Raw genomic sequence first — 26,339 nt, forward strand, 5'->3', positions numbered from 1 at the left:
AATTAGCTATGGTAACAATTGTCTTGGTTATCTCACTACAGACAACAGTCATGCTTTCAACTTCCTCTCGATGGGAAGATTGCAAAATGAAAAGCTGCGTGTTCCCTCTGTTGAGCAGCAAAAAGCGGAATTATGTCTTAATGTTTGTCACAGTCTTATAAAACTCAAATCTGCACATGTAAGCGAGAGAGTTTCGTGTCAGCTTATTCGCTGATATTTTTAAATGCATAAGTCAGTAAGGTATTTATCAAATACTACTATCATGGCATACTGAGTTTGCATGTTGCCATATAAACACAATAGTCTTCAGTAATTGACACAACCTGTAGAAAAGCAGTATCAGCACTTTCAACTACAAGTGATTATTTCACTTTTCCATTGAATGGCTTAATTCTTTTTTTTATATATCCACGCACATCTTTTATCATCATTGCCTGGCTTCCTATTCCTTACAAACATTTATGATCTGAGTGTTGACACTGAAGATTTGCACTGGACCCTTTGAGGTTTTAGTGTCATGTTATGCTCAAAAGCATTTGCGGAAGAAAAACAAACTATTCCAGCAGACTATTTTCATACATCTCACAAATTTGACCCAATGTTTAATCCATGAATGGATCACTGTGAATGGATCTTGTGACAATACGAGAATTTGACAGAGTAATTCCCAAGTGGGTTCCTAATAGGTGTGCTGCTGCTAACATTCCACTTTTTGGCAGACAGTGTTATGGATTATCACACAATACTTTGTAATTTGTGGTTATGTTTGTTTCTTTTAACATATATGTTATACCATTAACTACTATCACATTGCCATAGCTATGCAATCGATTTGAATGTATGTGCATGTAGGTCTTAATATGCATAGGCAAGGCAGTTCAAATGTCCAGCAGTCTTAAAAATCTAGAAGAAATGTCCATAGAGTTGACATTCCCACGGTATGTCATTTATATGTCGTATGTTAAATACTAGGAGATGGCTCATTGTGATAATGATTCAGAGTATTGAATAAATGCATTGTGACACTGCAGTTCACCTTGTTGAAGACTTTGCATGTTAGTGACTAACTCACTAAGTGGAAAATTACAGAGAGCAAAGGGTGTGACAAAAAAATTACGTGTCAGACGAGATCACACAAGAAACCATAGCTGACTCTGGGACATGCTAAACTTCTCACAGAATGAGGAAGCACTGTGTATATGAGACAACATCAGCAATGTGGTATGAGCTAAATGTGCCCACTGCCTTTCATAATGCGTATATTCAAACAAAAGGCTTATTAACTTTTTCAAAGTCATATGCTCTATTAACACATTGTCTTTTATGGTTATTGAATGGGTTTTAGATTTTGTTAAATATTTTAAAATGTGGTAAATATATGAATATATTGAGGAATAGAAAATGAACCACAAACTTGAAAAGGCCATTTAGAATAGTTTATATCAGTAACATGCCGCTTTGTTATATTCACCCAAAAGAAAATATGATGTAAATGTATTTGAGAAAAGCAATAAATACTTCTCCTTACATGAAGATGTGCATATTGATAACATTATCTTGCAATGTAAATCGGCAATTTTCTGCATTTAGAAAACTGTAATCAATTATTTGTCAAAGCCCTAGCTAGGATGAGACCTGTTAAGAGGATAATTGAACCACAAATCTTAGCCTGAAGTTCACTGAGAAGTTTTGGTTGTCATTTTTGCTTCTACCTCAGGGGATGAACTGCAAATATCTCACACAATGCATAAAGTAACCACTTGCGGTTGCACCAAAGCAAGTTTTTACGGGTACAGTGGTGGATTGCAGTGGCTGCTACCTCAATTGTACAACTTTTACAAATTACACCTGTTGAAATGAGGACTAAGGTTATCAGTATAGTGCCACAGACAGACAACATGTGTAAATATGCCATAAGTGATGTCATGAAGATACATTTTTTTTTTGCTATTGTTGTGGTGGTAGAATGTCATTATGTGTCTAGGATTTCAGTCTAAGTATTTGCCAGTGTGTCCTTCACTACTCAGATTGGTTCAGCTGAGAAGAGACACTGGGAATTACTTTTAAGATTGGGGGTTTTAAATGAGTGAAGGGAGGTGAAGAGACAAAACCATTGAAATTCACTAATGCTCACAGTGAGCAGAGATGGGAGTTTCAGGAGCAACAAAACATGGTATTCTGGGAACAGTGCCAAAGACTAGAGAAACCTCCACCAGGCTAGTAAGGACCTGTGAAAACTCTATGTTGTATTGTTTCTCCTTTGAAATGCCTTTTTTTCTATATGAAGGCTGCTGTCTCTCTCTCTCTCTCTCTCTCTCTCTCTCTCTCTCTCTCTCTCTCTCTCTCTCTCTCTCTCTCTCTCTCTCTCTCTCTCTCTCACACCCACACCCACACACACACACACACACACGTGTGTACAGTGGCCCTAGTTATGCACCATATAGAGTGAGTGTAACAAATTGTTTTACAGGAATGACAAAGGATTACTAGAGAAAACAAAGAAGATATACTGAATGAATGTGTGTGTGCTGATTCCACTGTACCTCATTTGTTTCTGACTATATTGTTTTTCTCTGTCTTTGCTCCCTTCCCTTCCTTCTTTAATTTCCTTCTAACTCTTACCCCAAACTGTCACCCTGTTAACAAAACTATAGAAACTTTGCCAGGTAGATTTAATTTAAAAGGCAAATCGTCCGAATGGCAGTACTATCTCTTGCAACTTCAAACTCTTGGTGAATATTACCTTTATGTAGTGCAGACGTACAATATTGTATGAGCATCATATCAGTGGTCAGTGTCCTGACCATCATAGTTTTTCCTACATGCAAGTTCTGTCAAAAAGTATTTACAATCAATAGAAGATGGAGAAGTAGTCACACACGCAGTAGCCTACTATAAACATGCAAAAAATATTTTGTGCAAAATTTTTACTGATCCTTTACGTTGTACAGCAGTCAAAAACGTGGGACAAGAGTTTAAGGGCAGGCAACACATATTAATAGGCTACAGAAATGTCACGTTTCACTCCCACACATCAGTTCAATATTTTCAGAAACTCTGATTTCAACTCTTTTTTAGAAAATCATGTACACACTGTCACATTTCTGAAGACAATTCTTTGACAGAGATTTAATTTTAGCATGGTTGAACTAATATAAGACTTCTTTGGATGGGAACATAAAACATAAAAAACTTGCGCCATAAATGCAGGCGTCTATGTGAGAGTGGCACATTCAGCATTTCATTTATTCTTCTGTATCACTTCGAAATACACAGTATATGCCTCGTGGAGGTATCACAGCTCTGTTTTGTGAGACTGCTTGCTGATTCAACCGTCCTGACCAATGAGATTACAGCACACACCCGAACGTCCCGCCCTCACCTTTGCAAACCAGTCAATCGGCGACGCCTCTGGGAGTCAGAGGCCGAGCCACACAGGTAACTCAGAAAAAAATAGAAGGGGGAGGGAAAAAAACTCCAGGGCTTGTTATGGAGTGCGTGTGAAAGAAACACGGATTTCCACCCTTCTCTACCAGTTAAACCAGTATCTCTGGATAGAGCACACTCAAGTACTTCAACAGGTAGAGTTTCTGACCGCAAAACTCTTTCGTAGCTCTTCTGAAAATAATCCCCCCCTTCTCTCTCTCTGTCTCTCCCTCCGTTTACCTCAATTGAGTTTCCAGACCTTTTGTTCGCTCTTCTTATCACTTGGAAAAAGGTGAACCCTCGTGTTATTTTTATTTTGAATCTTTGCTTTAATTGTAGTTTTTACCCTTGTGGTCCCTGATGGCTTCGCACAGTGATACTCTGGTGGTGTTCTTTGGGGCAACAGCTGGTGCAAATGGGGGTAAACTGGGTTCGGATGAGAGGGAAATAATTCTCTTGGTGTGGCAAATTGTGGATCTACATGAGAAAAAGGTACGGACCTTTCTGACCCGCTCGTTGTACGGTTTCTTATTTACCTTGTGGCACAGTGTCTACCTGTAGTGGAACAATATATTGTATGACATTTAAACCAACATGGTGTGTGCTCTCTGCTGAAACCGTCTGTAGCCTGCTTTTCTCTCACGTTAGCTTAGCGCCGCATCAATCCTCTTGTCTTGTTAGCTCACCTTTTTACAGGTGTGCGACCAATTTTTTTTAAACAAGCAGGTGAAGGAGTGTAATTTCACCAAATGGAGAGTACACACACCTTTTTGGTTTGGCATGTCAGCTTCTCCATATATGAACAACGCTTTATTGACAATTAAAAGCTCTGTGCAACTACATTGTCAACTGTTTGTTTGACTTTATCAAGAGTTTATTTCCTGAATGTTGGGGTTGTAGTTTGTTAATTTTTCCACGCTGTATTCTGCGCCATGAAATGCTGAATCCTTCCGCAGGTGGGGAAGCTTCATAGATGTCTTGTCAAGCCTGATACTTTGGAGCTGACAGACCAGTGTAAAGAAGAGACTGGGCTGACTCTGGACGACCTTATCAAAGCTGAACCCTTGGACAAAGCTCTGCAACAGGTGAGTCTCTCAGGATATTTCATAATGAGGGGGGGATGTCAATCACCAAGGTGAATCTTTAAATGTTTTTTCCACTAAGGAACCTTTGACTTAAAAAAGGCCTTTTCACACCAAGTTTGAAATCCCTCACTGGGGCTCTTAATTCATACAGTACATACATGATGAGAAATTCCCAAGCTAATTAATTTGAGACAACTTTCCACAGTTTTTTCGCCCAGAGCGAGATGTGACATGACAAGTCTGACTTGGTATTAAGCTGAGGAGTGTCAAATTTCCCTGTTGACCTTTTAAGAAAAATCGTCTTCCACCTGGTTGAGATATGTCATTGGCTTTGCCCTGACGGTTTAACTGTGCTGACAGTTTGTTAAAGCTCAGGAGCCGGGGGGGGGGGGGGGGGGGGGGGTAGAAGAGCCCGGGGTGTGTGGAGATAAGAGTCGTCGCAGGTCTAGTCTTGTCTTGGCCTGATGCACGCTGAAGACATCTGGAAGGCGGAATGTTTACCTGGGACCGCACCTCTGTTTTAGGCTGGAGGACAGAGAGGAGGGGAGGCTTTCAGATCTTGGGCCTCATCCACAGCAGCTTGTTACAGCACTTCTTTATGACCAGGACATGAATTTGTTCTCTGGTTTCCCTCCTGTCAGTAGGTGTGTTTTGACAAAAGCGCTTATGTTGCCAAACATGTTTTTCAGCCATCCTTGCAGGATTGTTTGCACCCGGTGCACCTCTCCCACCCCTCCAGTATTTTGTAGTTTTAAAAACCACCAGTCATTATCATGTTGGAGCAGTGTGTTAGGGCTGATATTATTGCTGCTGTGTTCTGAATACCATGTATTCATACGAAGAGTGGTTGGGGTAGTCTGTTAAAAATGGGGTTGCATTCTTTTAAATTCTCTCTCAGGTTTTATAGCAATGAAGCAGCCATAGTTATGTCACTCAAACAAGAGACTTAACATTTCATGTGAGTCTAACTACTGAAGTATTTTGTGCCTCAAACAGGCCTGGTAAGACTTCAGTTCCACTGGAGGTTAGTTTGTGTGCTGAACCTTCAAATATTAACCTAAGCAATCAGTTGGTTCTTTTCATGGCTTTGTCTCTCGGTTACTCTCTCTTACTATGGGCCATTCTAAGTTTGATTTTTATTCTTGTTGAAGCACGAAAGAAAACGAAAATGGCCATTTTTCTAGATAATTTGGCTGTTGCTGTTTTTTTTTTTTTTTAGATGAAGTAGCCATTCCAGCATATTCAGTGATAGACAGGAGGAAATAAGCAGCAGCCTCTTATTGGTGGGCTTGTATTGACCTGTGTGGCCAGAGCCCCCGAGGGCATCTGTTAGTTTTTCTTTGGTGAAAGATTTATAAAGGAATAGATTAGGGCTTTAACACTTGACTTTTTTGCAAACTGCCAGCTACATTTCATGATGTTATTGTGAGTGTGTAACATTCAGTAGGATAAGCTCCTGGTACACTTGAACTTCAATGTGTAAATATTTTGGCAGTTTTACATGTTCGAAATGGAGCCACTGTGTGTTTTTCCATTAAAGTTAGTCAGTTCGCAGTTTGCCTACTCAGTATATGTAGGCATCTTTTTCATGATGCTTTGCCCTCCACACAGACTGATCCAGAACAAAGTAAGACAAGTGTAAACACTGACCCCTGTATGAAATACTATAAATGAGCTAATCTTAAATTATACAAGAGACATGAGCGTATGATGTTCAGCAAACATAATTCCATAGTTTACAATAGTTCTGCCATCAGTGAGTTGAAAAATAACATCTCTGGAACGATTGTTTCTGATTTCAGCACACTTTTAGGAATAAAAAAAACCCCCTTGTATTAATACCAACAAACCCCACCTCCACAATATTAACATTTTATTTGAGTAAATAACCTGATTTCCTCACATCCAGTTGAGTCTTCAGACCTTCAGCATGAGGGCTCCATCAGAGCAGATCGATGTGTAATGATGATACTATAGACAACATGTGATTACTTGTGTGTGCATTTTATGACTTCATCTGTGGTACTTTTATCACAATATGATGTGAACTTGTCACACTTGCGGTGCAGTGTGGGATTCTGGGATTGGGCTGGTGTAGTGGTAGTCAGGCTGTTGCTACACAGGGTTTGTTTTAGTCTGGGACATTGACGGCATGTCACGGCCTGTGTGGAGTTGCATCTGATGTGTGGATTGACACACTTTGTTGTTGTTGTTGTCATTATTATCATTGTGGAACTGTAACTGTGGATTCTTTTACTCACCACACCGTTTTTTAAAAACCATTTTAGATCACATCCAGAAATGCTGACTTTTGGTTTTGACTTTTTAGTTATAAACATTTTGTGCTTGATTATAAAAGTAGTCATATTTTGATATGACTTAAAATGTTGAGTCACATCCTACAGTAATTCACCCAACCTGGATTTTAAGGCTATGCCAACAGGCTGCATGAAGATGACATGCAAAAATGACTTTGATTTGGTTCAGCTCAAGCGTATGATGATGATGATTGCGTTATTGCAGCTCACCATTAACACTCTCACATTGCTGCTGGGTGTGTCTAAAGATTCCTAAGACCAAACTGTCAAATTAATCCCACTATAAAAGGCAGGTCTTAAAAGAGTTTTGGTCTTGAGTTTTGTGCCTGTCGCTGCAATGACTACATTTGCATAAACACCGGAGACATCAAGTTAAGACATGAAGTTGGAGAATATACTTACATGCAGTGCAATAACCTGATTACTTTAAAGTAACCTCTCCAGGCGTGTCTCCATTAACCTTGTAAGTGTATTAAAGATTAATGTTATGCAAGAAAACGTGGAGGTATATGACACTGTAGCCTGCAGAGATTTCTTTGGAGACTGATAGTACAGTGAGTGAACAGGCTCTGCAGTGGGAGACATGTTTTCCTGACTTTTGTACCTTATACTGTTCACACTGGTAACTGTTTTTTTTCCATTGGTTTGTTTCAGATGAAGTTCTAGATCGACCTTTATTTAAGCTGTTTTGGTCTTTCCTTTACCTTATCCAACTGTGTGTTTCCAGTGCTTGGTCTTGTGATATGCAATTTCTAAACCTTTTTTATAAAATGAGTTAAACATGCACAAATGGCCAAAGAATAAAATAGTGACACTTGAATTGTTGTAAAAATGTTAACCCCATCACACACAATTTTGTCTGTGTTTGTTTTTCCCCAGTTTCAAATTTCCATCCTGAATGTAAGCAATGCTACAACTCTTGATGCGTCACAAATTGTGCTATGGTGGCAGTGTGTGTTTTCACTTTAGGCTCCTTGAACAGCTAGGGACTGGCCTGACACTCCTTGCTGCTCTTATCAGAGTTTGCTTCAGTCACCACCACCCTACCTCACCTCTGCATACAAACAGTCCAGCTCCACTGGAGAACAAACTCTGATAGGACCATGTTCAAAGGCCACCTCCTCCCCCTCATCTGTGGAAATGCCTTTTATGGGGTATAGTCAGACCAAAAGTTATTTTTAAGAGGAACTATTGTGAGAAATACGTGTGAAGGCTGAAATAATTCTGAGAAACTGATGGTAATTTTGCATTAAACAAACGTCAGTGTCTTCTAATAGTAAGATAACATTGTCATATAGAAAGTGTGACCTGGCTGTCACATCCTATCTGGTAATCTGGAGTAGCCAATTTGTGGCCTCAGAGCCAAGTGTGCCAGTAAGGCATGACAAAAATGTGTGTATCATTGAGTTAAAAGCATTATCTGCTAAAATAGTGGTAGATTTGCACTTTAATCTTTTCTAGCAGCAAGTTGCAAAAATTACAGAACAAAAGAGCAAGAATAATGGGTGGATATGTTTTTATGTGACACGTTTCACATTAACCGTCCTTTCATGTTAAGGAGTCTGTGTTTTTTTTCTGTGAACTGTTCTTGATGTTGCCATGTCCACCAATCTGTTGTCAGTTCAAGATTTGTCTTCTGTTCAGCTTGTTTGCTCAGTTTAACTTGTGGGTTTTGACACAGAAGAGAAAGGGAGAGGGTGTGTCGTTACCTCTTCCAGAACATTTACTTTTCTCAGTAATCCGGCTTTAGTAATTGTGCAAGGTGGAGCTGCATGCACAGCTATGAGCAAACATTAGTATTGTAATGACTGTAAACATGAAATTGTGCCGTATGGCTATGCTTAAGATGTACCTCTGAATGAATCCATGTAATGTAACATCATTTTGGATTTTAGTATTTATTGTGAGAAAAATGAAAGCTTCAGGTATTACAATACATACAACCTCTCAAAAACAAAACAAAAACACAGTCCATGCATAGAAAATGGTCTTGCCTCATTCATTGAGTGAGCATATTCAACTGGAGGCAGCATGTGGGGTATTCTTTTAAAAGTCTTTTGCCTGTTATTTTTACACACATCTTTATTGTAACATAATCAAGAAGTCATTCACATTTGGTACTAGGATGTCAACCAATGCGGATCCTTTTATTTATATATGACCCTGTCAATTAATAACCCCTGAATAAGATCTGGGTCACCACACCTACACTGTAATCTCACATATTGAATTGCTCTTAGTGTCCATGCTGCACAGTACAGTTCATGCTGCAAGGGACATATTTTAACTTAATACTACTGTAGTACAGGCCGTAACCTCCTCTGAGTGAGTCTTGCATTTCCAAGTGCTGTCACTTCTTTCTTATCATGGTTTGATTTCCTGACGTGTAGCCTGCACATATAAGGCTGTTTGATGCTGTTTGGCAGTTGACTCAAAAACCCCAGATATTAGAGCTTCCCACCAACATCTGAACCTGTGTCTCATGTGAATGTGTATCTCCTGTGCCCTCACAATGACCCTCAATACTGCAGAGAAATGTACCAGGTAAAATGAAGGGGAACCTGTTTGAACTTGTTTTAAAGTATGGTATTAATTGAGTTGGGGTTAGCTCTGTTTTTCCTCACTTTTTCATAACAGCACAGATAAGTTAAGATCAGACAGATAAGCACAGAATCACAACAATAATTTTCACATAAAGTTCAATGAATAGTGATTTTATAGTTCTACTGGGGTTCATGGGCCCCAATGAAACTCTACAGTAAATACCCCGAGGCATTTTTGTCAGGTTTTATTTTTTGCTTTTTTGTCCATCTACCCCAAATTACTTAAATATAACCCTGAAGCATTTGTTCCTTTGTCAGCAGCTGGTTGGCGCTGCCAAATAGCCCTGCACTTCCCTCTGACTGTTGGGGAGCATGTTCAAACACGAAGCTGTAATACTCTCACTGTCTGAAGATCTGTCATATAGAGCCAGTGGCCATGTGAAACTTCTGCCTCTGTCAGTCACAGGGATTTTGGTGGTCTCACATGCAGACAGACTAATTTTTTCTCTCACAGACTGAGACTTTGAGGATTCATGGAAGAATAGGCAGTAAACAAACCCAAAACCTTAACTTTCTGAATTGGCCAATGACATACGCAAAACAGTCTCCATCTTGCATTTTAACATTGAGCAGCAAGTGAATACAAGTGATAACAATGACTTCAAAAGATTTCAATTTTTTTGCAAAGTAATATTTGTGGCATTTTAAGTAATGAATACTAACTCGCGGTATCCCAAATACTCTGTATGAACAACAAGAAGTGTATTTCAGAGGGTTAGGGTTAGTTCCATTGCACAGTACGGTGATCGGTGCTATGTGAAAGGGTTACAAGTACTGCCTTTAAAGACTTGTCATCAAAAAATCTGAAGAAAATTATTCAAAGCATTTCAGAAATGCAGCACTGTGACCTTGGATGTCATTAGCCTCAGTTTATGTTGATATTGAAGTGATGTTGACAGTTAAATGCTGCCAACAGGTTGACACAACACAAGGAATGGGGCTCATTGCGTGTTGGTAGTTCTAAATAAAACGTGCTTATGTGGGAGGCGCTGGTATTTAGTTTTGGGTGTTGTAGCATCAGAGTTTACACAAAGTGGAGATGGACAGGTTGAACTTGTATGGGTCGTTTTTCCTCTTGTCTGACTGCGTCTGTTGGTCATGATCCTGATAAGTGGTGTGATCATTCCTCTCTTTTTGTGTGCCCCAACCCCCCCTCACTAGGCAAACACTAAAACCTGTTAAACAAGCCTTGTTCCTGATGAGAAACGCACACAGACAGTCCAATGTAAAAACACAACACCACCTTCACTTTTCTCTTATACAGTATTGAGAGAAAGAGAGGTTAACTGTAGATGTGCATGGAAAAGATGTGTGGGGTTAAATGAATTAAATACGTAGAAATGAATGAGGGGAGAAAAATTACAATAAATGATTATGTGACAATAATAATGACAAAATGGCAAAAAGTGTGTATGGGTGTTAGTGTTTGTATATGTGTGTGAATATAAATGGATATTATTTGTTTGTGTCTGTTGTGGCACTAAAGCTCACCGGCTACTCAAGAGATTTAAGAAGTTTTGAATGCTTTTCATTGAATTGGTCACTAGTTCTGTTAGAAGATTGAACCACTGTGAGAGGATTAATTGTTTTCTGTTTTCCCAATTTGGTAAAAAATAGTTTTTTTGGTGATAGTTAGGGCTTTAAGTAGAGGTGTTGTGATTTGTTTCTGTGATATGTCAAGTATGTCTAAGCGTCCTAGTATGCACAGTGAGGGGGAAAGAGGGATGCTGCATCTACAGTGATGACTGACATTTGGAAATGTATTTATGTCCAGAAATTTTGCACCAGAGTGCATGGAAGTACTGGTCGGTTGTGTTAAGGGTACAGTGTGTGCGTATGTCTGATCTGGCAAGTCCCATTATGTCTAGTTTTATGCAATATACATGCTGTGAATGACTTCCTTCAATTTGGTGCCTATCATGGGTGATTTGTTAACAAGAAAGTCTGGGTTGGGTGTATGTGAGCGAGATGACATAGTGAAGTTTACTATTTCATTGACTTTCCAAAAGGCTGGCACATTTGTGGCTATAACAGTGTTATCAAAGCAGCATTTAAACAGTGTTGCTAAGACAGGGTGTACCCTTTATTACTATTTCATGGTATTCATTTGTTTTATATCGAGCCATGAGTAGTGATGATGATGATGATGATGATGGGTTTTGTGGATACTTTCAGTGCCATCTGTCCTTCAGTGTCCAGTGTGTTCACTGTGTTTTTGTCACTTTTCACATAGTGGATGGTGTTTGCACATCAGGTATTTGAACCAAATTTGACCCATATATTCTCATGTCACAAAATGTTTGTAAATTACTGAGAGTGGGGGAAGCTTAAAAAATTATTTCATTAGATGAATTGGGTATGTTCAGATTCAGTATTGATAGTCCTGTTTTCTTGTGATCGGGGGAATTTCTTTGATTGTTAGATATTGTAACAATTTCCATATTGAACTTTAAAAAAAATCCTTTTTCTCTGTTTCATCGTGCAGTTCCAGCAATCGGTGTCATCAGAAGTAAAATGTCTCGGCAGGAGTTCTTACACGCTGTGTGTCAACAGTCCCCTTATCATTCGACAGACCCTCCACCCCGAGGCTTCCAAAAAGGTAACTCATGTTTCTTCTTGTGTCTAGTTTGGAAAAGAGAATTAATTCCTTTGATAACTAAAAAAGTTTCCAGGTGTTTTTTGTTGTTGTTGCTAATTGCTGATAATTAACATGTCATGCTGTGCCTTGAAATACCAGAAACCCTACTAAACCAACTAGTTGTCTTTCATGGCTCCAGTGAACATGCCTTATGTTAGTGTTACCTTTTAATAAGTCATGAATTTCTTTTGAACTGTGTTCCTGGTTACGACTCTGACACTAGATTATGTAAACATGTACATACCCCTTTCTTCCAAATTCTCTCTTTGTCACCTCTTTGTCTTGTTAGCTTTTTGGTGCATCTGATATCATTATCTGCCGTGCTGCCATACTAAATCCTTTGTTTTTTTTCTATTCCTTTTAGAATCTCGTCCTTCCTGCATGTTTCTTTTCATTTGTGGACGTGACAAAAGAGTTTCACAAGTGCTGCCCCAATGCCGGCCCTGTGCAGAAGCTCACACTCCCCTCCATGCTGGAATGTATCCATTGCTAGCCTGTACATGTTGTTGTGTGACATTCACTTGAACTGCATCTGTAGTCACATCATGTTAATTCTGTATGCTACAAATACTCTTTTTAACTGTGTTTTTAATATAGATATATAGTTAAAAATGTACAGACTAATTTCTTTGCCAGTTCAGTTCAGTAAAAGGATGTAGACACAAATCACTAACAGCCAAAATCATCAACTAGTAGTACAAAGTTAGAATAACGGACAAGTAACACCGAACCACATCCTTGACTATGCATGCAGATGTCAGTCTTCCTGCTGAGTCAGAGCAGTTGATGGGGGTGAAAGAGGTGAGGAGCATGGTGCAGCTGACACTCTGCATCCTGGCTGAGCCGCACAGTAAGTAACCGCCAGACTTTGTACCTAAAATGAGTAGACGCAGAATGCCTACAAGCTTTTGTGCAGTAGCTGTCAGTAGCTGGCCCTAAACTCTGAAATACCTGTGCAGAGAAACCAGAAAAATACCTGGCCAATATGACGATCAGTGCACTGTTATCAAAAGCTCGTAGTGTATGTTAATCTACTTTGACTACCAACATTTTGGGTTTACATAATCAGCACTGTGACCGTGTCGTTGCTGTGTCTGACAGCCTGTCTGTCATATTTTTTAATTTTATGGAAACTGGAGCAAAGCAAAACACTTTTAACAAGAAAGAAGAGCTTTACATATCTATTTGATGTTTTTCACTGTAACCAGTTCTTGAAAAGGTGTTTTTAAAAGCAGCAAATCCACTTATTGTGTGAGATTACCATTACATGGTCTCATGCAGTACTATAGATGACTTGAAGGATGTCACAGTGCAAATAAGTCAGTATCTGATACTTTTCATCTTGACTGCGTCAGTCCCCTCTGGCCTTTCCCCCTAAATAACAGCCAAGTAGTCTTGTGTGTGATAAGCAAGAGGAATGCACAGTGTTCACTGCTCAAGAAAGAGAACTTTGTTTTGGACACATTTAACCATTTCCTTTTTTTTATTTTGCTTTTTCAGATCACACATTTTCCTGTGTTGAAACAGTGAAATACAAGTTTGATTCTGGCACATGGTATGTATGAACTTTTCAATAGATATACATCTTTGCGCATGCTCCTGTCACACCTGTTTGAGAGGACTGTTGTTTACAGACTAAAACCCCCTCAGTCGTGTTCAAACTTCAGGGCCCTTAGCATTGATTACAGCAACAAGGACACCACAAGTGTGTTATTAAAGCTGTCCAACTTTGCCATCAAGTACTTACCTGACTATCTAGTAGCAGAGCACCAAATCCTGCTCTTCTCAGACAGCCAAAAGCCCATCACCTTGACAACCCCCTGACATTTAATCATGGGAGTGTGTTACTGTGTTAAGCACTTACTGTGAGTGGCCTCTGTGTCTACAATCTGTGGACATTTTGTTCACATATAACAAATAGGCTGCATCTATTCTTTTTTTGTATCTGTGGAGATGTTAATAATATTGTGGAATATTATGTGCTAGTAATTGTTCCTTTCTCACTACTGTCAGAATTAATGTTTTTCGCACATGGTGTTTGTTGCAGCAGTAAGACCGAGCCGGTCGACAGTGAGACAGTCATCAGAGCACGGGGGCTTCCATGGCAGTCCTCAGACCAGGACATTGCTCGCTTCTTTAAAGGCCTCAATATTGCCAGGTATGTTGCACTTTATGGACATTTTCCAACAGCTTTGTTACTCCATTAAACTTTATTGAGCTTCTGTTACAGAAGAATGTTGTACACAGGGATATAAAGAGCAGATTTGTTGCATTTCTTTTATTTTTAAAATGGCTAGTGGTTTTTCATTGTTTTTGCAAAATTTGTTTTGAAATTTACAATGTTTGTAGGTCACATAAAACACTTTTCTTTCTTCTTTAAATACACAATGGAACCCCCAAAGGTCTGAATTAATTTTTAAAATTTTGTGTTTAAAGGTACTAATCATTTTTTATACTTAAGAGTGGAATAATCAACTCAGTAAAACTATTAAAAGCTCTTATTACAATATGTGGGTACTCTTCTATTATATTCAGTCCTTTTTTAAACATGGCAACAGGTGTGATCTTGTTAAAATGTCAAATAATCACAAACATTTTTGAAAATATTAACTGATGCTGGGTATCCCTGTTGAACCCCCTTTCAGTGACTATACTGTCATGAAGTAGGAGTGTGAATCTGGAGGTAGAGGGGAAGTTTCAGTTTTATACTTGGTTGTAGCTCATATCCTTATTTACTCTCATTGCGATGCATGTACCTATGCTCCTATGTTTCAGAGGTGGTGTTGCCCTGTGTCTCAACGCTCAGGGCAGGAGGAACGGCGAAGCCTTAGTTCGCTTCATCAACTCAGAACACAGGGACCTGGCGCTGGAGCGCCACAAGCACCACATGGGCAGCCGCTACATTGAGGTTAATCTCAGAATTTACCTCTTGTTCACTCATGTAACCAGGTTTTAATCATGATAGTTCAGTTTTGTTTATTTTAAACATGCTTAGCTGAACACTAGTTCCCTGTTTGTAAGACCTTCAACTGTGAGTCTGTAAAAATTTCTTCTAACTAAACGATCCATAAACCACCTCAGGGCCAGATTACAGTGACTAGTGAAGGTTCAAAAGCATTTCTGATGAGTTATTTAAATAATCAGGCTCAATATCAGTTAAAAGCTATGGCCCAGGTGTTTCAGTGCTGTGTTTTTACTGCTGTTTTTATTTTGTTTATTATAGTGAAAATCTGGCTTTTGTCACTTTTAGTTTAAATGTGATATCTCTGTTAGTTTATGGTTAAATCCATTTTCCATCTTTTCAGGTCTACAAGGCCACAGGAGAGGAATTCCTCAAGATTGCTGGAGGTCAGATTTCAGATTTTTTCCCCCACTGTATGTATTAGTCATTGTGAACAGCTTTCTGTTAGTATGTGGCACCATTTTTATTTATTTTATTTTATTTCTGAGGAAAAACAAAACCTTTCCACATCTGTAAAAGAGCAGCTCTTTAATGACTGGACTTATTTGTGGCCTGGCTCTCTCTCTCCTATTACCTGTGTCTTTCCCTCATCCCAGCAACTCTCCAGCGGCTTATCTTAGACTAATGAAAGACGCTTTGTGAGAAGCTTCCCCCTCCCTTCCTTACCTTCTCGTCCCCAGCCCAACTCTCTGAGGCCAGTTGGAGAGAGATTCTACTCTTGGCTAACAGGAGCTCACCTGTTCAGTTCAGCCTCGAGCTCCTCTCCCCTGTGGGAGAGGGGGCTGATGGCTGGTGAAAGGGCCGGCTCATTGATGATACAAAGGGGGTGTGAAGACACAAAGGCAGGGCACAGGGCCTCTGGACCATAGACAGGCAGCTGGCAGTTACACAGAACGGAGATAACTGACAAAGAAATACAGTCACTCATAGAAGATAACTTACAGTGGCTGCCAGTTTGACTGTGGACTTTACTCAGATGAGTTAAGATCAATACAGATTGACAGCACATTGGACTTTAAGCAAATAGTGCAAGCAGACAAGACATAGCTACATATTGAGAGAAATAATAGCAGTTCATAGTAGACATGTTAACAAAATGTGTATTCCAAAAACGTTAAGTGCACCAAAGAAAGGAAGACAGATTTCATAATCTACATTTTTCATTTTAATTTAAGGATTTGTTTGACCTTTTAACATTCAATACAAATAATCAGTATGAACCCTGAATGTCCTGTTTAGTAGTAGAAGAAACAGAGACACTAATCATAGTTCTGTTCAGATAAAGATTATTGCTGGTTAGTTTATAATACTGTTTTACCTGGGCTGTAACATTTAAACAATGAGCCACTTTATATTATTATATATATATATAGTATTGTTTGTTCCGTTCACCAAAATCACAAGCAAATCTTGTGATCAGTAATCAAAATGCAATTCTTTATCTGACTGGAGATGTAGTTTAATTTGCTTCATCAACTGGATACTTTCTACATGCAAAAAATGAAGTTGAAATAAAACTGCACTCAGCCTGACACTGTGAGCAAGGACAAAGTGTGAGATAGAAGACTTTTTGCTTTTACATCCCCTGTTTGCATGGTCATGAAGGTTTATATCCTCTCAGTTTTTGCAAGTCAAACCTCAAACGGATTTATCTTGAACTATGGAAGTCTAAAGAGAACATGGTTCATGTGATCAGTCCTGTGCACATACCGTTGCGCAAAGCCATTGTTACAAATTGGTTACAAACCAGCCTGTATGAACACTTTTTTGCTGCAGTCTGCCACTCTGCTGCCTAACCACTGGATGGTGACACTATAACATTTATGACTTGGTTCACTTGGTACTTTTTACAGAGGATGGAAGTGGTCACATCTTGCAATGGTAAAATAATGAAACCTGTTGATCTTAGAACTAAAAACTGAAAATATTTGTGGTGCAGACCCAAAAAAAGTCCCAGAATTGCAGCTCTAGTGTTTCATCATCAAGTTATTTGTTTGTAATATCTGGTTACAGTTCCTCATCAGATTTTCCTGTAAATACAACTATTTCATGATAAATACAGATAAAATACTATAAGAATAGATATATTCCTGAGGGAGAATGTTATACATATTGCCCACTCCACTCCAGTCCAAACTGATGAGCAACACTGGGATTGTCTTATTTGCTCATTAGCTGATGCCAGGTGTTTGACCGTTGCTGTCCTCTGACACCAGGTACATCCAATGAGGTGGCCCAGTTCCTGTCCAAAGAGAACCAGGTGATTGTCCGTATGCGAGGATTGCCATTCACCGCCACACACCAAGAAGTGCTGGCCTTCCTCGGTCCCGAGAGTCCAGTCACAGATGGTGCCGAGGGTCTGCTATTCGTCAAGTACCCTGACGGACGACCCACTGGTGATGCCTTTGTGCTCTTTTCTTGTGAAGAGTACGCCCAGAACGCCCTGAAGAGGCACAAGCAGATCCTGGGGAAGCGGTATATCGAGCTATTTCGGAGTACTGCGGCTGAGGTGCAACAGGTAAAGGTTTTAACTGGCTGGACTGAAAAAGTCTTGTAGCTGTAAGTTTTATAACAACCACAGATTTCAACAACAGTGGTCTACTATTTGAAATGGATGTCCTGTAAGAAAGCTAGAGGCTGTGGATGTGGATTCTGGAGCAGGCAGTGGTCCTTTAAATAAAATAATTGACTTTAACCCCCCATGTTTGGCAGCACTAAGTGTGCTGAGAAAGCTGAGTGCTTGGTAGCTGATGCTTTGCTCAGGCAACAACAAATTCCTCCTTCAGGGGTCAATAAAAGACAGGACAGTTACGTAGATTGGATACATACAGTCGTGTGTGTTCTTCCTGTTTCAAAAGAGCATTGAGACTTATTAATAAAAGGAGGGGAACTTGTGGTTTCGGCTTTCTATTTGAGACACAAACACACATGCCCATGTTTTTCTTAGTACTTTTTGTTGCGAAACAAACTAATCGCTATAAAAATCTGTGCATTTAATTTATTTATTACATTTTTTTGCAATTTAAGACTCTTGAGAAAGACACAGCCATCATTGGTAAATCAAAAAGGTTCCTTTTTTATAAGTGACAAAAATCAACATTGGCTGAGGTCCACATTTGGGGTCCACAGCCTCTGCTTCCCGTGCCAGAAACATTTCCCAAGAACTGATGTCATGACAACGTAGAGAAGTGAGCAAACACAGTATAAGAAATATGTGACGAAAAATCATTTCACAATGTATATGTTTTTAATCATCCTGGAAAGCTGCTTTAAACTTGTTTTCCTTCTCATTTGATCTTGTAGAATTTATTCAGTAATTGCAGTCATTACTGACACTGCAAAAATTGAGGTTTCATGTGAAGTTTGGTGTCAAATATACTTTGTTGACAATGTCTCATTAGAGTGTTTGACTCTAGAGTGTAAACATTACAAAAACTAACAGTAATATTTTTAAGTTCATCATTGCCATTCCTCTTTTGTGTTTGCCAGGTCCTGAACCGCTATATGTCCACACCACTGATCTCCACACTGCCCCCTTCACCCATCGTGCCTGTCCCTGTCCTCGCCTCTCCTTCCTTCCTTTCATCAGCCAGCAGCACTCGTGACTGTGTCCGCCTCCGTGGTCTACCTTACACTGCCGGAATTGAAGATATCCTGGAGTTCATGGGAGAGCACACTGTTGACATCAAACCCCACGGAGTCCACATGGTCCTCAACCAACAGGTCAGACTCGTGGAACACACACGTACATGTGAAGCTGCAGCTTTTAAAACTAAACATGGTAGGACAGAAAAAATCTCAACTCTGGGAGTGTTTGAGGTTAATCTGCTGTATGATTCCTGTTGTCCAAATATAGCAAAAATTTGAATGCAACATTTATTATAAAACGAAAATTGGATACTCAACCAAGACTAAGACCAGATCTATGATTTTTTTGCAAAGAGCTCTGTTTCGGATTGTATGATAAATACAAAAATAATAATGTGATAATCAGTGTTTACTAGCCCCTAACCAGGGATATCTTGTTTTTAAAATCAAATACTAAATGTTGTGTTAATCCCACTGGTTAAAATGTTTTAATTAATTAATTAGTTATACATTATTATATATATTATATAAAGTATTTAATATCTCTATCCTTGACAGATTTTGTTAGAATATAACTTGATATCGCCACATATTTTACAGTAATAATGTCAGAGAAATGTATTTGTTTTTAACTGTTTGTAATGTCCCTTTTCTTCGTCTCTCCTCTCTGCAGGGTAGACCCTCCGGTGATGCCTTCATCCAGATGAAATCACCCGACAGGGCATTTATGGTGTCCCAGAAGTGCCATAAAAAGACAATGAAGGACCGTTACGTGGAGGTGTTCCAGTGCTCCACAGAGGAGATGAGCATCGTTCTGATGGGAGGAACCCTGAACCGCAGCGGACTCTCCCCTCCACCCTGCAAACTTCCCTGTAAGATAATGAAGTCACCATCTTTTGATTATGCTGATAATTAATAATTGAAACAAATCAGTGTTTAAATCAGTGGGGTTTTTTATCTGTTGGGACACAGAAATGCTGCCTGATAAAGTACACACAGTTTTTTAAGGCTTTTTTTAGTTTTCATGGGGGAGGCATTTTAAGCCTTCAGAAGAGAGAGAGAGAGAGGAACAGGATATGTCATGTAACAGAGGAATAAACAAACAATATAAAGCTGTTACTCTTCCTCTGGAACAAGGATGGTAGTTTCGACTGGACTGAATGCAACTCACACTCTGTACTTTGCTCCGTGCTGCTCATATCTGCCTTTAGTGCTGGAGATTAGATTGGCAGCCATGAGACAGCACTTTCATTTTACTGTTTAGTACTTTACTTTTCAGTGTTTTTCTTCTTAATAGTCACTGATCAACTTCTCTTTTCACCTTAGACTCATGAAATAGTTGTCTGAGAAATGTGTTTATGATTTATCACCTGTATCTACATTAGAATTAGATTAAAGGTTAAAAAAAATCACCCTGACTAACCTGGAAACAATACAACATCAGCAGTGTTGTGTGTCACTGTGTTCCCTGGTTAGTGCTGAGGGTGACTACAGTCGCCCATAGCATCAAGCTGATAGTGGCTGTTTGTATATAAATACATCTGTACTGTCATGTGTTTGTTTACATTGTAAATATGACAGCCTGAAGGCCACAGTGAGCTTTGTAAATAAAATATCTGACTGCCATGCAGAAGACTTTAAAGTTGAATGTGTTGTTTAAAGGAAAAATCTGTAGGTTTTTGCTTTTGGTTGAGACATAAGTAGAGTGTTTAACCACTCCATCAAAATCACCTGTTTGACAGTGAAATTCAAGATGAATTTTTGAAGTTCTTATTACCTGGACTCTCTTTCTTGTACTAAATGTCCATTAAATCTTCCAGAAATACCTTACAGAGACTACAATTTTGCGATGGATTGTAGTAATGTAATGTTTGCTCACATGTACTTAAAACTAAGAGTTTCGGGTTCCACTGGGGTTTTGTACAGAGTTTTTGACATTTTGAAATGGAAATGCTGCATGTTTAAGCTATTCATATCATTCCTAATAGACTTCACAGCTGATAGGACGGCACTTGTGCTCTTAACAGGCATGTAAATGACTAGATTTTGTCAATATTTCTGTCTCCTTCTGTAGGTCTGTCTCCCCCAACAGCCTACGCTGCCTTCCCCACCCCACCTGCCCTTCTCTCAGAGGCTGCCCTCTACCAGCCCCCCCTGCTGGCTGCTCCCAGACCTCATCAAACCACCACACACAGCCCCGCTCATGCTCTGGCTTATTACCCCCCTCAGCCACATCTGTATATGAACATGAACATGAACTACACCGCTTATTACCCCAGGTTAGTGCCTCAGCAGCCACAGCTCAGTGGAAAAGAAATACGACACACAAGTGACACGTTCGCTTTGGCTGTTCCTCCCCTTCATTCACCTTGGCTCTCTTGTTCTCTCACTCTTCATCTCCTCTGTCTGCTATCCTTTCCCTCCAGCCCCCCAGTTTCTCCCTCCACAGTTAGCTACTTTGCAGCTCCACCTGGAGCAGTAGCAGCAGCAGTGGCAGCTCAACCCCACCCTGCTGCAGCCGCCTCTCCTGTGCTGCCCCAGCCTGGTGCCCTGGTCAGGATGCAGGGCCTGCCCTATAATACTGGAGTCAAGGACATCCTCAGCTTCTTCCAGGGATACCAGGTCAGTACTTCTGCAGATCTAGAAGCTGCCATGTATCAGTTAATAGGTGTTTGCAGGGATGAAGCCATCACCCAAAGCCTTTATATCACCCACTTGATAATGTAAGTGTATTTAAATGCTGACCAAGTTAACCAATGTCAGTGTTTTAATCATATTTTGTTGATTGTGAATTCTTCCCAAAGTCTGCTACTCCACATGAAGACATTTCTAGTAAAAAAAAAAAACAACACAGAACTTTTCCCCTTGCATCCAGTGATGCTTTTTATTGCTGAATCATACCACAGCAGTATTCAATTAAGAGACATGTGCGCACTTGTCGCCCCACCCCCTTATGTTTTTTTGTTTTTTGCTGCCAGGCCAAATTAGGTGGAACCCTCTGAAGCAGGTATGAACCCTGACAGGTGTGACTTTAGATGAGGAGGGAGATGAAAAGGGGTGGGGTTTGAGGTGGAGGGGTTGTTGTTTGCACAGAGTTTGGGTTCTGCTTTTGGTTTTTATGCCTCATAACATTTAGTACTGCTACAACCCATATATTATGAAGTGTGTGTCTAAGAAAGTTAAGTTTTCTCACTTTCTTAGACACACACTTCATAATATATGGGGGGCATAGCCAGCAGCAAATTCACACCAAAAACTTATTTTGAGTTGCAAACTGGAGACCTTTACATGCCGAAGGATAATTGCGTGGAGGGGGGGGGGGGGGTGACGCTGACGCTGACGCTGACGCTGACGCTGATGCTGACGCTGACGCTGACGCTGACGCTGACTCCACTTCTGACTGTTGGCTGAACTAGAGTAATTATATCCTTAATGGAGTGAGTTTGTGTTTCCTGGCTGCAGTAGGGTCTCTCACACTGGCCCTGGGTGAGAAAAGAATTCCCACAGCAGCACTGGTGTCCTTTAACCTTACAGTCCCACACTTAATCAATCTGCCTGACTCCTTTCCCCACTTATTTCTTCAGTTTTACTCAGAATATTTACAGCAACAAGAAGGTTCTCACAACCAGTATGCTGTCATTTGCTAATGATGAAACAGAATAATGAAAACGTAACATAAAATAATGATAGTAGCAAAAATATTGATGATAATTACAGAATATATTACATCAATAAGGGACAGGGTGAATAAAAGGAAAAATACAAGAGGAAAAAAGAAAGGAAAAAAGTAAATAATGATCGAGAGTTAGTGGTGTTAGTCAGTGGGAGACTCTACCATAAGGACTATGTAGAGGTTTCATCTCACAATATGTATGCACTCTGTGTGGTTCACATGAAGCCTGGACAGCCGTGTGTGTCTGTCTGTGTCTGTGTCATTGGTTTGGTGCATTAGTCAGAGTGTAAACTTCTGCATCTAATAATGTGTACTGACCTGTGTAAATCATCGTGGAGGCTCCCACCCCTGACTGTCCGTTCATTATCATGCTGTCTGTAGTATGCCCCTGATGAGTACAGCGGTGTGGTTCAGATGAACGAACAGGCCAGGAGTCTGATTCAGCCCAAAGAATGGCTTTGTCTTTAGGGACTCACCCCAAGGTAAGAAGAGCCTCCAGACCAGAGAACCAGAATGGACAGAAAGGGCATTTCCTGGACTATCATTAGGTTGTTTAGGCAATGAACTGCTGAGTTGGTGTTTTTCAGGTCAAGATGTCTAGAAGTCAAGCTTAAATTTGGGCTAAATTTGATCAAAGGTTGAAAACATTTCTAAATGTTTAGTTATATTTAAAAATCATTTAATGACAATTTAATAGTTTGGGGATGTGCTCTATATCAATGATATTTTAACGTCCAAACCAGCACAGTGTTTACTGCCTGACTAGTCAATTACCAAATCTCAGAAGTTTTGCCAAGAAAACGGTTTAATTTGGTTATTACATAATGTGTTGCAATCTACATATTACAGAAACATTGTAGTTTTCTAAATATGTCCAGCATGAAATTTCACAGATTATTGTGTCCACTATGGACAATTTGTGGGTCTCAAATTGCCACTGCAGTGGAGAAATGTTTATCTTATGAGAACCTAGCACTGTAACATGACCCGTCATCAACATAGCTACCAGATTATACATAAACAGGACCAATCTGAACAGGAATGCCCATTCTAGCCATTGCGGTTCTGAACTCCTGATCCGGCATGTCAGCCTGCCTGCTTCCCAGCCGAGTCTGCCTCATAAACTTCATCAGTCTGTCTCTCCTGGTAGGACTGATAGGAGTGCTGATTCTGGATTCCTGACCGACACTTTAAATATGGTGTACGCAGAATTAATGATATATCAGAGACACTTACTATTAATGTGTAGTTATTTCAGTCCTGTGAAATGACGTTATTATCAGTTCAGTTCAGTGCAGTACAAGGGTTTTGCTGTAATAAAAGGAAAATGCAATGATCCAGTTCAGAGTTAGTGTTCATTTCAGTGCATCTTTTTCAGTATATGTTAAGATTTGTTATATTAGGAAGATGTTATTAATAGATGTCTGTGTACGGACATCTATTAATGACATATGATCAACAGCAGGGACAAATCATCCTGTGGAGGGCTCACAGTCTGTGGGTTTTTCCTTCAAACCAAGAAACAGTGTACATAATTTCACTGCCTAAACTTGAACTTGAGGAGGAATTAAACAGTTAATTCACTCAGGTGTCCTGGTTGGAATGAGTTGCCTGCAGACTGCTGACACATGACAACCCATCCCTGATCTACAGCGATGGTGAAAACTATTTGTCTGCTTGTCCCCAGACAGAACTGAGACCTTCACACACCACTTTTGAGTAGTGATTAAGTGGTATACAACTTATTTAATATATTCATCGTCAATTACAACATTTAGTATGATGCAAACATGTTTCTTGATTTCCGTCGTTCATGTTGTTTTACCAAATTACTCTAACAATTGATAAAGCACTAAACATTGTATACTTTCAAATTGCTTCTGCTATCATACATATTGATTTAGGAACACTGACGACATAATGACTGCAGTATTAGTTGGTCTTAATTCAGCATTTCTACATTAAATTACTTTATGACTCAATCATTTCCATTGGGCATCATCCTGTGCGCAATATCAGACTAACACTGTCTACCTCTGTCATGCTCTGAAATGTGATTCTCTAACATGGAATGGAGTCTACTCATCGAGTTGTTTTGTATCAGCATGTCTTTCTTTTTTTGATGCAATACTTGGTTGCATGCAAACTAATGGTATATTAATGTCCCTGTTCTGTGGGTGTCCGATTCTGTGGGAACAGCATGTACTCTGCTTTTCCTCTTCAAGCTCTGCCCATTAATCTTTTTTTTCCTCCAACCTACCTGGACCAGTTTGACAAGACCAGTTTTCTCATGGCGTTGTTCCTCCTCAGCTTTATGGGCTCCCCCTGGTGTTTTCATGGTGCCGCTGCATGAAATGGAAGCGATAATTATTTTCTTTTCTTTGTTTTTGTCTTTCTTTTTTTATCTATTTTTTTTGTAGCTCCAGCCAGATGCCGTTCTCATTTTGTACAACTTCAGTGGCCAATGCAGCGGTGAGGCCTTGATCACTTTCCCCAGTGAGGAGATGGCTAGGCGGGCCGTAGCTGAACGCTCCAACCATCCCTTCTACGGCCAGCAGGTCCACTTGGTCTTCTGTAACTGACCACTAGTCCTTCATCTCTCTCCGTCACCCTCAATTTAACCTCCCACAGAAGAGCTCTCCAGCTCCACCTCTACAGCAACATTTTTTGCTTTCCCATCAGAACAGGTTCCAGTACATCTCAGCACTACAGAAAGCGGCTATTGAAACTCTCCCTCCTCCATGATCTGCCATAATGCTGGCCCTGACACTCCTGAAGCCGCTGTTGGAGTTCGGTATTGTTGCCATGTCAGCTTCACGATCCAGCTCCTCAGGTGAAGCAGCTGAGGTCATTCATGCGGGGCTCATGTTTTTGTGGATGTTTTTCGTAGCATCACTGTGTATCTGCTCTTACTGTAATAGCTGGTTGTTGAGACGAGATGGTGCGGAGCCTGGAATAGCCCATGTCAGTGGCTCTGCACAGCCACATCTACATGTATATTTATACACTCTATATTCAGTATGTGTCCCTCATAAAACTGTACAGATGTTCATCCTGAAATGCTTGACGCTGCTTCCACCTTACAAGCATTCTTCTGCACATGATCTTTTCTGATATTTCTGAAGTTTGACTTTTTACCACTACAAGATGTTTTTTTTTCTCCTTTGTGATCCTTTGTGTTAGCGCTATGCAAACACAGCTGTGTGTATGTTTATGCACAATGTTTATTGATTTAATGGCGTCCAGCAGTGTAGTGGTGCCATTTAAAAGAGAAAAAAAAGCCATAAAGACTTCGAGTACTGAAAACAAAGAGGCAATTTGAGACTGTTCTTCTGAATTTGAACTAGCATTGAGCTGCAGGGACTGTTGGTTAAAGAGCAATATCACAGATGTGCCACCTAATTTTGTATTTTTGTTCTTCTGTAAAAAGCATTTATGTTTGACGAATGTCATCTGTCTTCAAGCACTACAGATTTATTTTTGCTCTAATCAAAGCATTAAGGAACAGAGCATCTTTAACAGAGTAGCCTAATGAATTGATTCTATTTTTACCTATCCTATTTCCTTAAGAATTGGAGATTTTGTTAATAAATGTATAAGACCTGAGGCATGTCCTGATGCCTTTTGTAATTATCGACCTCAACTACTGTATCTTCTGTTCTTATTTCCAGACTCTTTATAGTGGTCAGTCTGTAGCGTGCTTTGATTTCTGCTTTTGAACAGAGTACTATGTAAAGCTTTTCCTGTGACAGGCCTGCTGACAGCTGGCTGAATTTGTTTCGTAATAACTGTGCCTACACTACCCAGAGTGCAATACTGGCCCAGATATTGTTTTTGTTTGAAACTGGTATGAATTTAGAAAAATGTGTATGACTGTAAACAATAAAAATATTGACAATGAGTCGTGTTTCATTTGGTGTCATTCAACGTGACTTAATGTAATGTGAATTTAAACATTCTGATAGGTCTGTCATCAAGTGCCCTGATGAGGGGTCGACCATTAGCCCCAACATCCCTGGTTCACATCTGGCTGAGAAGTTTTGTTG

The 26,339-nt window shown here is 39.8% G+C and overlaps 1 protein-coding gene across 6 annotated transcripts; it reads left to right on the top strand.

The window, feature by feature from the left end:
* Positions 1-3,448: 3,448 nt before the first annotated feature.
* On the top strand, positions 3,449-26,292 carry esrp2 (epithelial splicing regulatory protein 2). Of its 6 annotated transcripts, XM_062420986.1 has the most exons (17): positions 3,449-3,581; positions 3,766-3,918; positions 4,383-4,511; positions 11,918-12,031; positions 12,435-12,549; positions 12,825-12,920; positions 13,571-13,625; positions 14,118-14,228; positions 14,846-14,978; positions 15,376-15,418; positions 17,249-17,550; positions 18,522-18,755; positions 19,294-19,492; positions 20,695-20,899; positions 21,047-21,242; positions 22,675-22,775; positions 24,714-26,292. In XM_062420986.1, the coding sequence occupies exons 2-16, from the start codon at positions 3,787-3,789 to the stop codon at positions 22,759-22,761; spliced, it is 2,151 nt and encodes a 716-aa protein (XP_062276970.1). In that variant the 5' UTR covers positions 3,449-3,581; positions 3,766-3,786; the 3' UTR covers positions 22,762-22,775; positions 24,714-26,292. The 6 variants fall into 6 exon arrangements, with proteins under 6 accessions (XP_062276970.1, XP_062276985.1, XP_062276944.1 ...); XM_062421001.1 differs by lacking the exon at positions 22,675-22,775; XM_062420960.1 differs by lacking the exons at positions 22,675-22,775; positions 24,714-26,292 and having other exon boundaries at positions 21,047-22,667.
* The last annotated feature ends 47 nt before the right edge of the window (positions 26,293-26,339 follow it).

The sequence above is a fragment of the Scomber scombrus genome, chromosome 1 (genome assembly GCF_963691925.1).
Source record: "Scomber scombrus chromosome 1, fScoSco1.1, whole genome shotgun sequence".
In the NCBI taxonomy this organism is placed as follows: Eukaryota; Metazoa; Chordata; class Actinopteri; order Scombriformes; family Scombridae; genus Scomber; species Scomber scombrus.

Coding starts and splice junctions, on each gene's coding strand:
- esrp2 (XM_062421001.1), top strand. CDS start 3,787: ATGGCTTCGCACAGTGATACTCTGGTGGTGTTCTTTGGGGCAACAGCT. Junction 19,493..20,694: donor TCCACCCTGCAAACTTCCCT/GTAAGATAATGA, acceptor CTCCTTCTGTAG/GTCTGTCTCCCCCAACAGCC. Junction 21,243..24,713: donor GCTTCTTCCAGGGATACCAG/GTCAGTACTTCT, acceptor TTTTTTTTGTAG/CTCCAGCCAGATGCCGTTCT.